This window comes from Etheostoma cragini, chromosome 6, assembly GCF_013103735.1.
Source record: "Etheostoma cragini isolate CJK2018 chromosome 6, CSU_Ecrag_1.0, whole genome shotgun sequence".
In the NCBI taxonomy this organism is placed as follows: Eukaryota; Metazoa; Chordata; class Actinopteri; order Perciformes; family Percidae; genus Etheostoma; species Etheostoma cragini.
The window spans coordinates 14111950-14129380 of NC_048412.1; the positions used below are offsets into that span (position 1 = coordinate 14111950).

At 39.2% G+C, this 17431-nt stretch overlaps 1 protein-coding gene across 1 annotated transcript; it reads right to left on the minus strand.

The window, feature by feature from the left end:
- Positions 1-7231: 7231 nt before the first annotated feature.
- On the minus strand, positions 7232-14351 carry si:dkeyp-84f3.5 (uncharacterized protein LOC334144 homolog). The gene is made up of 2 exons (XM_034875404.1): positions 14201-14351; positions 7232-9862 (listed from the first exon to the last, which is right to left on the minus strand). Exon 2 carries the CDS (start codon positions 9696-9698, stop codon positions 7782-7784), a length of 1917 nt encoding a protein of 638 aa, XP_034731295.1. The 5' UTR covers positions 9699-9862; positions 14201-14351; the 3' UTR covers positions 7232-7781.
- Between the last annotated feature and the right edge of the window lie 3080 nt (positions 14352-17431).

Below are 17431 nucleotides of genomic sequence, written 5' to 3' on the forward strand. Positions count from 1 at the left end.
TCAGGTTAGCTGTAAATTGCTGAATTGGTATGAAGAAGGAAACACTTTTAACTTGCAAGACAAAAACCCTGCTGTCATAAAGGGATGAAATGGTAAAATAGTTCAGAGATAACAGCACACATTTTCGGAGTCTCTTGAAAGGCCTTCCTGGCGTTGCACTTGTTTCTACACACAAAATGTGTCTGAAGTAGTTGTGTGAAAAATGAAAAAAGAGAGCTTGGTAGACAAGTTGGAATTCTTCTTTTTTTTTTTACCTCTGCACACTTGACCAAGTGATGTGAAAAGTGAGCATGGTTCAAGCTCCCAGGAGGAGTGCCAGACTTTCAAGCCATATTTGACATAGTGGCCAAACAGTGAAATTACAATTTCCTTGGCTGTCATATGATGCCATTGGGTCCAAAATGACTTATCCCCATAAACTTACATCTTAGAAAGAGACTTCTGTAAACCAGTGGATAAACTTTTGTAACATCACAACCCAAACAAAATGACTAGAAGAGCCGCACAATTAAATAACTGTACCCCTATTTAATTTAGCGGAGGGCTAAACAGTAAGTTAGCCTCTGGCAGTACTCAAGATCTGGGTACATTTATGCAAGGAAATCAAACTTTGTTGGCTACATGTGGCACTGAGCTACTTTCTTGTTGGGGGTGCTTGTCGACAACATGAGAAGTGTAGTGATGTCTTAAAGCCCCAGTGTGTAACGTTTGTAATTGTTCATTGTCAAAATCTGTGTTGCCTGTTCACAAACTTGTCCTTTAAGCCCGTTCACAAACTTGTCCTTTGTCCTTTATGAATATTGACCACCCCCATTAATTTTAAGTAATCTTATTGGCTTGAAATTTTACATTTGCGCTTGCATAAACTGGCGTAGACACTCCCTAGTCATGCGCCATCTTGAAATACGTTAGCCAGTAAAGGACATACAATTCTGGTCTGCCTTTTGCATTTTCGACTCACAGCTGCCGCTAATGGGTATTGTCGCTTCTTAGTAGTCTCTCTTCTTTTTAATTCTTCTCTCCTTTCATTTGTGTGGCACGCGTGCCCTGCCCGTGGTGTGAAGCGCACGTCCATACCACTTTCTGACATGTACTACAACAACCAGGGCTGATAGACGGCCTTTTGTACACTTTTGCTTTTTGAAGCGTGGCGGCTAACGTAGCTCCAATACGTACTTTGAACTGTGTGGCAACAGAGAGTTGATTGCAATACATGATCTTTACTCTAGATTGGAGAAATTCTTACACATTGTAGCTTTAAGCCAGGAACTATTAGTGTTCTCTAATAATACTTTCTGAAAGAATGCTTTGAGTATGCATGTAGTAAGTCTTAATGTAAGTGGGTCACGAACAAACCCCTGGGAATGGCACTCGGTTGCATGACAATTTGGGTTTAGTGGCCCTACTCTGTATTACATCATCACATGACGCTCACTGGCCCAGAATGACTTACACAATCCCCAATACACAACCATAGAGAAGAAGAGTCACAAATAAAAAATATTTCTTAGTGTGTTATCAGAATAACATTTGATTAGGGTGGAAGTCATATAGTAGCTTAGTTGGTAGGTACTTGGCTTGGGAACTGGAGAATGGCTGGTTGAAGTCGATAGGATTGCGGTATGGAGGGTGGACTGGTAGCTGGAGTGGTACTGCCAAGTGACAATGAGCAAGAAACCAAAGCCCCAACTGCTTAGAGCGCCAACAATGTGGCAGCCCTTTTGCTCCGGCATCTCTCCGCTAATGCATGTCCACGTGTGCATATTTTGAATCTATGTGCGACTGAATAAAAACAACAGAGTGTACAAATTTAAGAAACCAATTTAGGGATTAAAAAAGTACTTCTAATATCATTAAATACAGTATGCCATAAATGTGTACAGGGACCCAACAGGAATTTTGCTGCCTTTGTCAGAGGAAGTTTGAACCATGAATGAACCGGCTCGGTGGGAGAAGGAAAATAGATCATGTTATCAAATCATGTCAAAAGATCTCTGCAGAGTTAATACAGACAGCACGCTAGACTGTCGAATCTGAGTTTTCTGTTGCACGACTAAAACAACCTTTGAACGTACAATTTGTTCAACCCAATGCTTTATACACACACTCTATTCACAGCGTAGAAAAGCACATTATCATCGCCAGACGAGTGACAACTTTGTTTGGCTCATTTTCTGTAATTAGTTTAGCATATAAGCATGGTGGAATTAGCAACCTATGCTAGTTAGCTTTAGCCAAAATGATAATGGTATATTTCTGAACACAGATATAATAATAACGCACACAATAATACACAGGAATTTATGCGGAAAAGCTACAAGGGCCCAAATCAACTTGCTTGGGTCACCTTTGAGGGGCTTTGTGATTTCAATTTCCCTATCTGCTCACATCTTTGTCACGCTGCTCATGTCTACAAGACTTTGCACAGTTAGATGTCTTGAGATTGATTGTAGAAATCTTTGCGCAGACTTGTACAGTGAATGTGTAACCATACTGACTGTACAAGTCTTGACCAAGTCTGCCTGTGTAGATAGAACTGCTTGCATGTCTGCTGTCTGTATTGGAGCATATCAAGACCTTTATATAATTTTTTTTATCTGAACCTTGTCTGCGCTCTCCTCTCCATTTCAAAGATGTTAACCAACTGCTGGTATAATGCCTTATGCAGGAACCCACTACGCAAGTCATGCTTATATTCATTAGAAATACACCATATGTAAGTTTAGAGAGTTTCTTTACTTGGTTCGTTAAGGTTAATTCAGTAATCAAGCAACCAGCTGAACTTCACTTTTTAACCCGAGGCCATTTAGGCCAGTGCTGGTACGTTTTGAAAAGTGCTATATAAGCAAAGACAATTATGATGAATGTTTTCAGTAAAGTAAGACCCATGTGCACATAGTGCATGTTGCCGTAGGGAGGGTGGATAATGTTGTCTAATTTTGTTTCTCAGCACCTTTGCCTAGGGCATGTATGAAATATGATCTTTTTTGCCAGAAAGAAAAAGCAGTGGCTAAAATAAATAAATAATGTCTTTCTTGCCTACATGCAATTTTATATTAGGGAATCAAGTTGATACAGAAAAGACAGTCAATATCAAGGTTCTCCCTGCCGAAATAGTATGCTAGTAAATAGCTTGGTCACATCAATCATGCTTCCAATTTCACAGTGGCAAAACAGTTGGACCTAAGCAGTAGACTTTCTGTTTTAGATGTACAGAGCTTCAGTATCTCAAATACACCACCTCCATACTATAGGCCTCTAAGAATACAATGTCAGTCTTATTTGCAGTTTAAATGGGTTATGTGTCTCATAATCAACAAAACAGCAAGAGCCAAAGGCATTGGTACAGTCTTCACACAAACCAGTATGTCTGCATGAATCAGCCCTTTCCTAAGCCCTGCCCTTGGAACGCAGATTGGCCAATCACACCATATCATCGGCCAGCTCTTATCTGGGTCTGGCAAATGACTAGATTGCTCTGCTCCATAGAGTCTCATGCAATCGTTTGAGCTTTTCTTCATTTTCAGGCTGGTTTTGTGGATTCGTGGTCATGGTTGTGCCTGGGGCATGTGTACTAGTGTTACTCAGCCCCGATAGGACTGTTCCTGACTCAGAAAACCCTCTCGAAAGGATATAAAAACATGTGGAGCCACAATTAGCAGAGTACAGCACATCCTTAACTAGCATTTGCACAATGCTACACCATCTACTGAAAGATTACTGAATGTATAGGATACACACACTGGTGTTGCTTTTGTAATAGAGTAGAATAAAGACTTACCCTGCTTTACAGAAACAGTATTGCTCCTTAAAGCAACAACAAACACTTTTCCTCCTTGGTCCCCCTATAGGTTGGAAGCGGAATATCCCATTAAAGCTGAACAACAGAACTGCTGCCCGATTTGGCAAACTTGCATAGTGCAGTTTTAGCTGATAGTCACTCTATTCACGCTTATCCTTCTCCTCGTTTCCTGGTTAGCACACCACCAATCAGATTGGTCATTTGAGTCCAATTGCAGACAGTGCCCGCCTTCCAACAGAGGATGGCAAGGTCAACCAAAATGAAGGACGATGGCCCCTCCGACGGACGACTGCACGGGACAAACCGAACAGACTCGAGTCACTGACCTCGCCAGACTATGCAACGGCCGATTATCATTTTAATGTGTCACGGATAAGCGGATGAAGATGGATGGATGTCACAGCCTTAAAATTGAAACTTAATTTCAACAAGTTGTGTCTCTTTAATTAATGTAGATGGACTGCATTTATACAGTGCATTTCTAATCTTAAGGACTACTCGAAGAGCTTTTAAATACTACAGGCCCCATTCACACACTGGTAGCTGAGGTTGCCATACATGGTGCAACATGCTCATCAGATGAACATTCACACGCATTTACACACCGATGGTGCAGCAATCTGGGGTTCAGTGTCTTGCCTAAGGACCCTTTGACATGGGATTGCAGGGGCAGTGATCCATCCACCAACCTTCCAATTGGTAGAAGGCTTCTTGAAGCCACATCCGCCCCATGCAGAGGAACGGTGCCTGGCCCTGACTCATCCACTGCCGAGCTTTGCCAAGAAAGTCCTGTTTTGGCTGCTGAATCAGTTTGACATCCTGGATATCCTTCAAATGAATATTGTCGACTCTTCTGTCTATATGTGTTAAGGAAGAACAGTTACTGAGTGTGGTTTACACGCTAGCCCTGACAGATTGATGGGGCATCAGCAACTAACAACAAAAACGCGGGACTTAGCAAGGGGTCACATGGTCAACTAATGGCACATTAACTAACGGTTGCCTGATGGCCTGGGGCAAATAAAATGCCACATTGGGCAAGTAACTATAACATCTCCGAATAATAAGTTATGTTATTGTTCTCTTGCCCTCATCGGAGAATGCTTGTTGAACGATTATTAGAAGGCAACACCAAAGCACTGTTCCTCTTTGGTCTCCCTACAGGTTGGAAAGGGAATTGTCCATTACCGCTGTCTCATTCAAACTACAGATCTGCTACCCGATCTGGCAAACTTGCATAGTGCGATTCTAGCAGACAAAGTGACACAAAGCAAATGTAGAAGTGCTGTTCACCCTGTTACGAGTTAATGAACCACTAAAACAATTTTGGAAACATTATTTGAAGGTACAAAAGAATCTTTGGTGATGCTTTAAAGGGAAACACCAACACCTTACTTTCAACCGGTTGTGTCCCTTCAATTAATGTAGATTGACTGCATTTATATAGTGCTTTTCTAGTCTTAACGACAACTCCAAGAGCTTTTTAATAGTACAGGCCCCATTCACACACTGGTAGCTGAGGTTGCCATACATGGTGCCACCTGCTCATAAGATGATCATTTACACACAGATGGTACAGCAATCTGAGGTTCAGTGTCTTGCCCAAGGACCCTTTGACATGGGACTGCAGGGACAGTGATCAATCCACCAACCTTCCGATTGGTAGACAGCAGCCACAGCCGCCCCATGCAGAGGAACGGTGCGTGGCCCTGAGGCTGCCGAGCTTTGCCAAGAAAATCCGGTTTTGGCTGCTAAATCAGTTTGACATCCTGGATATCCTTCAAATGCATATTGTAGACTATTCTGTCTATATTTGTTAAGGAAGAATAGTTACTGAGTGTGGTTTACATGCTAGCCCTGACAGATTGATGGGGCATCAGCAACTAACAACAAAAAGGCAGGAATTAGCGAGGGGTCACATGGTTCAACTAATAGTAGCATTGGTAGCCCAATGGCTTGGGGCAAATAACATGCCACATCAAGTAACTATAACATCTCTAAATAATAAGTTATGTTTTTGTTCTCTTGCCCTCGTCGGAGAAGGCTTATTGAAATGTAGTTGGTCCTAGATGTTTTTTTTGACATTTTACACTTTGGACTTTTACGTTTTATGCTTTTTTTGTGCCTTTTCCCCCATGACATGTTTTTATGCTTTTTTCTAAGTTTGACATTTATTGTTATTACATTTTTTCTTTTTCTTTAAAAAAACAATTTGTATAGGGGCCAGTAAATATGCACTTTGGGTAAAGAGAATTTTTTCTTGCCTGACTGGACAAGTGAAAAGAAACCTTAACATGGAACCCTGGGTTAATTCAGGTTCAAGAAATGTTAAAGCAAGCATTTTGCATCTTGTCTGCTATATTTTGTTATTATAATTATTATTATTTCATGTATATTGTATGTATGTGTATTTTGTGTGCTGCTGTAACACTGTAATTTCCCATTTTTTTGGGATCAATAAATATCTATCTATCTACCTATCTATCTATCTATGTACTGCCGTCACTTTGTAAGTAGGAAAAGGTGTCTGAATAAACTGAAACCTATGTGAGAATGTTTTTTGGGCCACAAGAGATTATTACAGTACTTTTGTGTACCACAAGAACAAACAGGCAGCACGGTGGACTCCACAACACCACTACCAGCTCTTTTGGTACTACTTACAAAATGGACAAAGCTGCTCATAACAAAAATATTGGCGGAATCTAATCCAAATGTTTAATGTATTTAAAATAAAAAGAAACACAAGGCTCAGACTCTGATGAAGTTGAGATGCTGTGGTTGTTACTACATTAGTAATGCGGAAGGTGCAGTATAATGGAGAAGTTTAATTTAGAACAACTGTTCATGAATCCAGAATACTCCATTGAAAAGCTATGATGATACAGCGAAAGGTGAATTTTAGGAAGACAAGCACTTAAGAGTCTGAAAGTGGAAAGGGCACTTAACCAACCCAGCTGTGTGCAGGTATGAACATATGGAACTTATGTCTTATTCCCTTTTTTATGTGTTTCCGTCTTACATGTCATTGGTTACACAAACTCTTTATAGGCTGACTATTTACAGTCAGGGCTACATAGCGCATTATCATTCAATTAAACAATATAGTAGTATATTATCAAAAAGATATATATATATATTTTTGGGATACTAGTACTAGGAGTCACCAATTTCTTTTTTCAGTTGGGGTTGCAAGAAAGTATAAAGTGTCACAAAATCATATCAATCATCTTTCAATAGAGCAGCTTATACCAACATTTCTGATCCACAACCAACACAAGGGTTTCTCTCTGTGCAGTTGCCATTAATTTGCTGAACTACAGTTAGTTAAGACACGTAAATAACATGTAGAATGACCAACAATGTATCGTCAATGGGGGTTTCTTATTGCCAAATAGCAGCAAAAAGGGAGCGAAGCACAGCACAAAGTAATTTCTCTGTACAACTTTAATGGCACAATTAATTCACTCCGTGGCACCGTGCTATCCTTTCAAAAGGAAGACATACACATAGCACATAATAGTGACAATCTCAAAATGACATAATTTCAAGTAAAGAACGCAGAAAAAAATGACAATAATAGCATCAGTATAAAATACAATGAAAGCAACATATTCATCCTAGCTAGTCCACAATTGGGGGGACATCATCATCTTAACTACACCTGTAGGGAGAATACTAGGTTTAAACTTGCAATTTACCGATGCTAGACAATCCTGTTTTTTAAAATTTGGGAGCATTTGGTATGCTCCCAACCCATGCCATATTTCCTGGTTCCCATTAGTTTCTGAAATTCACCAATTAACATCATTTTTCATCTTGCGCCAAAGAAAAAAAAAATTGTATAAAAGTTGTTTAAAAAAAACACTATTAACAAACTTTATAGTTAATCAAATATTTGCATTCAAAATAGTCAAAAACACTCAACTCCTGAGAGCATGATTATTTTCAAAAACAATAACTACTGGGTCTGACATAGTTACCCATTGTTTTCTGAGCCATGAGAAGTCTGGTGCTGAAGAAATGTATCCAAGCATGAGAATGTCTCAGTGCACTCAGTGCATTCGTAAAGAACCTCTGAGGAATGTCCTTTATCATTTTGAGTATGGTCCATATAGTCGTCCTCAATGTCCTTTTTTAAGACAGGGTCCCCACCAAAACCAGTGCCGTGAGAGGTTTGCCCAACATTTTTTGTTTCTTCAGAGCCTGGGTGATTATGAAGGTGAAGCTCAAGGGATGCAGGGTTCCTAAATTGAGCTGGACACCTCGGGCACTTACTGGGTTCCTTTTTGTGATACCGCAAGTGCCGTTGGTACACACACAACAGCCCGAATCTCTTTCCACATTCCTGACACTTGTAGTTAACTCTGCCCGCTTTCCCGGACTGTTTGCCCTTTGAAGGCTGCTCTTGTGATGACATTTGTTCATTGTCAGAGGAGCTATTAGTTTTCTCGTCAGCAAAGCTTGTGTTTTTCTCGCCATTTAAAGAACTGGGGGAAGACCCATTTTGTGGATTTGTGTTCAAGTGTTTCAAAACTGGTTTCTTTTCCATTTCAGCTTTGTGGTACATAGCTATATGCCTTCTCAAATCACAGCGCTGTGGGAAATGTCTACCACATAATGTACATGTGTGCATAGTACCCTTATGGTATCGCATGTGCCGAGATAAACTACTGGAATGATTAAAGACCCTATGACAGTGCTTGCAAGGATGCAGCTTGCCATTTGGATTACTCCCTCTTCTACGTCTGCCTTTAGGCGGCATTCTTCGCTTAAAGGTTATTTGTGATTCTTGATTCAGCTGATCTATTTCCTCCTGAGTTTGATGTGTGAGATGATGCTCCTTTAGAGCTGATAACTTTTGGAAACGATCCCCACACAAACCACATCTGTATGGTGTGGAAGAGGATTCAGTATCAATCTCATAGCTAGTATCCCTAAAGATTTTACTATCCCCATTTTTAACATCAATAGATGGACCATTGCTGTAGCAGTTTTCAAGTGGTGTGTCTTCTATGTTCTTAAAATTCAATTCAATTTCAATTTCAGATCCTAAAGTAGCATCAGGCTCTTTTCCTTTGCAATGGTGCAGTGAATGTGTCTGAAAATCTGACATCCAGAAAAAATTCAGCTTGCACTTTCTACAAGTATACGTTTTCTCTATCTTCTTTTCCAGCTTATTCACAGAGTTATCTAAAGCTGTAGCCTTGGGGAAGAGGTGATTTTCTTTTTGATGAGCATTTAGTGCATCTACTTTAAGGAATCGCTTACCACAATGACTACAGCAGTGAAACCTTTCATTGGCATGGCCTTGGAGGTGTTTCTTAAGGTCCTGTCTACCTTCGAAGATCTTACAGCACAAAGTACACTTGTAACCTCGCTCTGTGTTTCGATACTGCTGGTGACGATGTAAACTCTGCAGGCTGTTAAATGATCTGCTACATATTTCACATCTGTAATGGCCCTGCCGAGACTTGTCCAAATTCAAGTCTGATGGCCTTGGCCTGAATACATCTTTATAAGGAGAAGGCTGTGGCCTTAGAGTTGGAGACACTGGTTTGATAGGGGATGGGAAATGCGATGGGAGGACTCCAGGAGATACTGGTTTTATGGAAGAATGTGACTCCAAGCCATTTACAACGGTTAGTGTGCCATTGTCTTGTAGCACATATTCCCGAGACACTTCAAATCCATTGGATGAGCCATCAAAGGAAAATGACTCCAAAGGTCCATGAATGGCCATGTGGGTCAACACATTAGAGTACTGACTGAACCCATCACCACACTCAGTGCATATGAAGGTACTTGTTTCCCCAGTCAACTGCATTGAAGCAAAAGTATACACTGATTTCTGTTTTTCCATGATGAAATTTTTTTGGCAATGTGCTGATGGCATCACTTTTTTAATCTGTCATTATGAGTAGAACTCTATCCAGACACCCACAAAGTTGGTTTCCATGTGAGAATCAGTATGTCCACTCTCCCAACAGACTAGACGTCCTTGTGAATTGTTCATCAATGTTCATCCCTCTGCAAAGGGTATCCATGTTGTATCAGCACCTGAGGGGATGAAATGAGAATTAAAAAAAAGAAATTCATTGAAGCCCAAATTTGAAAACCAAAATTCAAAATGTATGCCAGATGACTGCAGGGTGACTTTACTCATTCAGTTTCTCATGCCCGTTTCAGACCAATAAAAGGACTTAACTTTCTAGTCAATCGAAAAGGCTCAACCCACATTATGAAGGAAGAAGAATGATGAGTACCATCCCAAGAACACCATCCCTACTGTGAAGCATGAAGGTGGTAGCATCATGCTTTTGGGGGTGTTTTTCTGCACATGGGACAGGGCGACTACACTGTATTAAGGAGAGGATGACCGGGGCCATTTTTTGCGAGATTTGCGAGATTTCGGGGAACAACCTCCTTCCCTCAGAGCATTGAAGATGGGTCGAGGCTGGGTCTTCCAAAATGACAATGACCCAAAGCACACAGCCTGCATAACCAAGGAGTGGTTCTGTAAAAAGCATATCAAGGTTCTGGCGTGGCCTAGCCAGTCTCCAGACCTAAACCCAATGGAGAATCTTTGGAGGGAGCTCAAACTCTGTTTCTCAGCGAAAGCGCAGAAACCTGACTGATCTAGAGAAGAGCTGTCTGGAGGAGTGGGCCAAAATCCCTTCTAAAGTGTGTGCAAACCTGGTGAAAAACTACAGGAAACGTTTGACCTCTGTAATTGCAAACAAAGGCTACTTTACCAAATATTAACATTGATTTTCTCATGTGTTCAGATACTTATTTGCAGCTGTATCATACAAATAAATAGTTTAAAAAAAAATCATACATTGTGATTTCTGGATTATTTTTTTTTAGATTATGTCTCTCAGAGTGGACATGCACCTACGATGACAATTTCAACTAATCGCGGGCTGAAAGCAAGATGGGCAGAGTTGGAGGAACGAGTCCACAGATAGGGTAGGGAGATGCTTGTCAACAGTGCAGTTACATCTCCACGCCCTGGTAGTGGTTCTGTGTGCTGTTGTATAGTTGAATAACTGTTAATGTGTTACCGTTAACATAACGGGAACCTATCGTATTCAGCCTGCTGTATTGTGTGTTAAATTTCTGTTCTTAAATTTTGTGAAATTCACTTCTAATTAAATGCGACTTAAAGTCCAGTGCGACTTATATATGTTTTTTCCCCTCTTCATGGCGCAGTTTTTGACTGATGCGATTTATACTCCGGAGCAAATTATAGTTCGGAAAATATGGTAATTATTTAATGCCTAAAACTGCTTATGGGTGGTTGTCATCACGTGACTCTGTGGAAGAGAAAGAGTGAGAGGGGGAAAGATGGCAAGTTGTGCACTGAGTGACGTGGAAGAAAAAAAGATAAACAAAACTACATGTTTGGCAGCATTTGGGGTTCCGACCAAATGAAAAGGGAGGGATGTTTATGTCATAATTTTTTGTCACAGTAATACCGTATATCGCGGTAAATAGGGAGGAGGTTTGACCGTATCAAAATTTGGATCCCGACCAACTCCAATGTAAAACTACTTAGAATTGCATGCGGTTGAAATGTGCTATGGAAATAAAGTTGCCTTTCCCTAAAACCTCCAGCCTGACAGACCAGGTCAACAGGGCTCAAGCAAACTGCAGTCCCTCTAGGATTTTGCAATATTGCGATCATGTTCACGCAAATTCAACCAATCACCACGTTTTTGGTGCGACCCGCAAAAGACTTTACTAATAACCGGAGTTTTCCGCGACTAAACAGTATACATTTTAACATCACAGTACGCTGTACCGATTTTCCACTCTGAAGTCGCTAAAAGCAGTTGCCGTTTCAATCCTGTCGGCTCTCTGCAGTGGGCGGGTTTCCTCCGTGACTGGCGCGCACACACACATAAACACACCCACCCACAGTGGATGCAGGAAAAACCAGATGTGAGACGTACAGGATAACCTAAACTGAGGACAGTTACGCTTGTTATTGTAAGTGCAATCATGAGTTAAAGTCCAATAAGTACTTTACACCGTATGTGTGTCCCAGGCCAGGTTTGGATTTTTAAGAGGTTTAGGGTTTCCTTTTTAGTTTTTAAGAACTATATATATATATATATATATATATATATTTAAAAATTGCAACAAACACACAAAAAACATTTTAACAACTTTTATCGCAAGTTTTTACAAAAGCCCCTGCAACATCAGGCATTTTGGGCCAACAATCTAAAAAAAAAAAAAAAGGCCGCAAAATCCTGGAGGGACTGAAACTGCTGCGCCTGTCTGTCTCAGAGGAAGCGTACCCGCACAGCAACCGGCTTCCGCTTGCCATTATATTATATTCCAGCAAATCCTGTCCACATGAAGTTTTGAAAAGTGTAAGCACACTTGGAAACATTTTACCGGCATTGCCATGACTTACTGTGACTTAAACTATAGAGGCGATCTAGCTTTGCTCCTTCTGCACTTGTGTGTGTGTGTGTGTGTGTGTTGGAGCCCCGCTTTCTGTCAACAAGCAGAGATGGACAGAGATGTTTGCGCTCTCATGTACCACATTTTGACACCATTTGATATAGCATGAATCAGTCCTCGGTAGTACCAACATAATTAAGTCAGTACCCCAGTACCCAAGCCAAACAACAGACCGTTATGCCAAATTTGACCACTAGCTACTGGCACTTTGACTCCGCCGCTTGGGGTAAGACTGATTGAGAGCCCACAGTAAGACTGATGGAGAGCCTGCGGTAAGACTGTACCTCTATGCCATGACTTTTATTTCATGCATAGTTTAAGCTTTGCCTTGCCTTTTTTTTGCTGACATCTTTTGTGAGCTTAAAATCTAAAAATTGTCCCATATCAGTGGCGCAGTTTAAGCTTTCTTTGAGACCAACTCTGCCATCATCTTGTGAACCCAATAAACACATGAACTACCGCTACTGCGTTATTATGGATCCAAGGGGTGTGCACATTCATGAATCAATTCAAAAATGGATTCATAGAATTCTAAAAATCCATTCATATGTTTATTTTTTCTCCGTTTTGTTATACAGTGTACACTATCCCATGGGAAAAGCACCGCTACTGAAATGTGATGTCACTAGCGGCTACTAGGTGTTGGTGTAATAAATCAGTGCATCAATGCATCGAGATGCGGACCTCGAAGATTCTGTATCGATGCAGTGACAGACCATAATTGATTACTGCCCAATGTAGCTGTTGATGTTAATCCATATATGGATTAACATTGCTTTAAAGAATACACCTAGGATAATTACTTTGTATTGTTTATTTGTACATATAGCCTAAAGAAGTGTTTCCTAACTTTTTGAAGGGACGCGCCTACCAACAAAATTCACAATGTAAGCATAGGCTGTTTCAATGGAATTTTTGATAAAATATTTTGATTTCAAACAAAAGAGTTCAAACGTATTGGCTAGCTGAAGTGCATCAGAACAACGTTACTGCAAAGCACGTTTTCAAATAATGATATGGCAGTCAGTGTCAGTTATTTGGTTCTATTTTGGGTCTATTTAGCATCATTATGCAGGTGAAGCCCACATCTACAGTGCTGCTGCTGTTGGAAAACTACATCTTACCTCAGTAGAAAATAAGTGTTAGAGAATAGTTAACATCCGCGTAATCCTGCAACAACAGATCCAGCCTAATGCTTTTTCTCTCTACAGATCATACAAAACACAACAGGACACTTAAAAAATATTTAGAGTTTTTTTTTTAAACAGCTTTGATGTAAGTTATATTTTTAAAATACATCAAAATGTTTTCACTCATTTGAATGCAGGCTTACTATGGTCATATTGTGTTATTCGAAATACTAAAATAAATATTAAATATACATCCCAGCAAAATGAAACAACGAGCATTTGATGACGGTTCTCAAAAGAGCGCAGCCGTTTTGGGGATAACGTTATTATTAACGTTAACAAAATAAAAGAAATATTTACATTTTACCAGGCGTTGTCCAAGACCATAGACTGTGGTCTATGTGCATAATTTCACACGAGTGTGCTAGAAAAAGATGAATTCAGCAACGGGGCGACTGAATCCGTCACTAACACACATCTATTGTTAATAGGCAGCTAGTTAACGTTAGCCAGCCCTAAAATCTAACGTTGAATTGAAATTATTCGCACTGGAAAGGGCTCATTGATAGAAATCAAGCTACAGGCAGGCATGAGATACGATCAGCCCACAAACTGCTTTAACTAAACACGAAACTGTGGGCTAACGTTAACAGTGTGGTCAAATGATAACGTTAGCTAACGTTAGCTGATGCTGGCTAATGCTACATAGCAAGGGGTGAAAAGCACTGTGACTTCAATATAACTAGGTATTTAGGAATCAACCAGTTAGCTCGATATAGACATAACTTACCACGCAATCTGATACATCTCCGAATAAAGTGAATTTCATTTGCAGCAACCCGTTACCACTGTTCTGTGGCTGGTGATGTCTGTTTACTGCTGCAGCATAGGCCGGAGCTAGCTATAGCTTGCTGAGCATCGATGGTAGGATGGTTACACCTACGACGTCATCACGCACGCTGCATACCTTAATGACGTTTTTAAGAAATACATGTTTATAGGTACTAGGCTGCTTATTATTTGATTGTAAGACCCTTAAACGACTAAGAAACTCAACTAGTAGAACTATATTGAACGTAGACTGTTGTATGGCTTATGGCAGTTAGGCTACTCACAATTCTAGTTGACTGGAGTTAAGTTGTCCACAATACATTATTGGATTGTAAATCTTAACACTGGTTTTAAAACATGACAGTGGGTCAATAAGTATTGAAATACCTTGCATTTACCATTAAATTATCTTGTAAAAGGATGTAGAAAAAAGACAAAATAAATACATGCAAATAGCTTATAAACTATTCCACTAATAGAAAATGTACACATTTGTCATATATTTTGCCTAAATTATTAGAATAATAGATGTAAAAAGCTAGACTACTGATAGTCCGATGAGATATTCATGGCTGACAATCACGTGACTGAGGGGCATGGAAATTAAAACACTATGATAGTGTTATCAAGGAAATCCCACAATCTATAATTGGGATGTCAATTTATACAGCTATGTAAATCCAAATCTTCCTGCTCTTTTGGTGAATGGACACGCTGTCACTTTTCTAAAATTGCCCAACACCCAAATCCTAAAAGCCTTTGTCGTGGAAGTATACTCATTTTCATGCAACAGAAACTACATTTTACAATATTTTCCCAGAGTAAAGTTGAGAAAGTGAAATGCAAAAAATTGCATCAAAAGTCAAGGAAGTCCACTTTAAGATTCTTAATAGTCCAGGTGATATGTGAAATGTTTTTAAAAAAAAACACAAAATTTGGTACACTTGTGCAGAATGCATGCATGCATGAACTTTTGTATCCTAATCATGCAAGGACTGGAGTTAGGGTGTTTAGTAAGCCTGAGCCAAAATTCTTAAGTAGTCTACTTTCCAAACTGCGTCATGGTACATTGGAAGTAAACATACAGAATCAGCTAAAAAGGTCATGTGAATAGAACATGTCAGTCCTTATTTTATTTATTTATTTATATCTCCAGAACAGTGTTTCTGTCTGTAAGGGATATACTATATAACAACTGGTTTCCTTTACAAATACAAGACGTACAAAAAGGGTGGAGATTATCCAAGAGATGGTGCCTGTGGGGAATGTCGAAGTTGGGTTGACTTGAGTGTAGGACTGGCAAGTAGTTGGGGACAATGCTGTACAAAATAAACTAGCTATAAGCCTCTTTTGCAGTGGTTTAATAATAATGTTTTACACTCTATGTTTAGTAAAAAAAAGCAAAAAAGCCCTGTCATTTCCATTTCTATTTCTACTTCTATTTCTGTTTACATGTAGCCCACAAAAGGCATCACAACTTATTATATTTATATTACCATCAGTTAGTTCCACCAGATTCATGTAAAAAATGTAGGTGTAGTTAAAAGGTGGTAATGTTTGTATCTTGTTTGAGGGTCTGTGTATAAAGAAGCAAAAAAAGTTATTTTAAATGAAATTTTGTGTCAAACGTTTTTGGTATGTACAGTTTCAATAATTATTTCTAATTATCATGGACAGCTTCAAAGTTCAGAATTCATGGAAGGTGGTCTCCAATAATTTTAGGATGGATTTGCTGACTTTATCCTTGAAACCTTGACCTATGAATTCTTGCTTTAAGTTGTCTGTCTTCTGGAAATGAGATTTTATAGAACCTCTGTCCTTTGGGAAACTCCAAATTAAAAATTGCTAAGTATACTTAAACAATTCAATGCATGAATTGTGGGTCAGCTAGTCATCTAGCTGAGAAAGTGTGGAGGTACAACCTTTGATGTCTACCATGATGCCTATGCACCTGCTGCATGATGTATTTTTCTCCATGTCGGTTGAGCTCATTTTACTCAGCCATGCAAGCAAGATATCTTCAAGAAGTAGTCTTATGACTACTATTACTAGTCTTTTTCCGGACATATTATTATTGCTATTATTATTAATAATGACATACTTTCACAACTCTAGGTCACTTGTATGTTGCTTTCTGTCGGCATCTCATCCTGTCAGCATCCTGTTAAAAACACAATCCGATTTCCTCTCTAATTCAGAAAAGCATGTGAAGTGCAACTTCACATGCTTTCTTTAGTGTGTTGGGGATAAGTTATTAGTTAACATAATACTTTTCACAAACTGTCATAGCCATAATAAAAAGGAGATGTATCGAAGGTTTTCTCCAAGGACAAAGAGTATTAATATATTTTTTTAAATAGCGTATTGAACGTAAGACAATCTTTTTCTGCAAAAAGCATTGTTTGTATATTGGTGGGGATTTCCTAGGAGGATTTCTCAGGGAGACAGGATGACGTAATATAAATGTCTTTATTCAATCAATAGACCCTGAGTATTTTCTGCAGCAAAAGACTGCCAATCTTGCTCTGTAATACAAATCAACACTATTAATGATGAGTCTTCCACAAATTTGACTTGAAATATACTTTAAGATGTAAAACAGTTCTCTCTGCTGGTAAATGAATATGATAAAAGGCTATAATGATAAAAAGAAAGACTGCCAAGAGCAAAGTGTACATTATGTGCGTGGCAGCTTGGTTTAATTTAAACTTGTGGATACATTTTCATGAAGTGTTATCAGATGAGTTGTGTGTGTGATACAAACATACCTCCTCTGTATCTACAGTTTCAGTGTATGATACTAGAAACAATATGTGGAATTATTTAGGGATTATACATTATGAGTTTTCTGAAGTTGCAGGACGTTTGCCCCTGTCGGCCACCGTACATTACAGGTTGGTCTATACTTAAATATGTGAAACAGTTCCCTCTGCTGGTCAATTAATATTATGAAAAAAGTCAATAAAATTAGAATTTAAGCACAATCTTTAGTAAAATTATGGGATTTTTTTATTAGGTGATTATACGTAGACAGCAAAAGTCCAAATGAAATTTGAATAATGAAAAAAGAATTATAGCAAGCAAAATTAGAATAACAATCATCACCATCATTAAAATAAAGCTCTTATAAACAGGTTGCTACATCTTCAACCCACAGTCTTACATATAGAACAAGTAGGCCATTCCATTT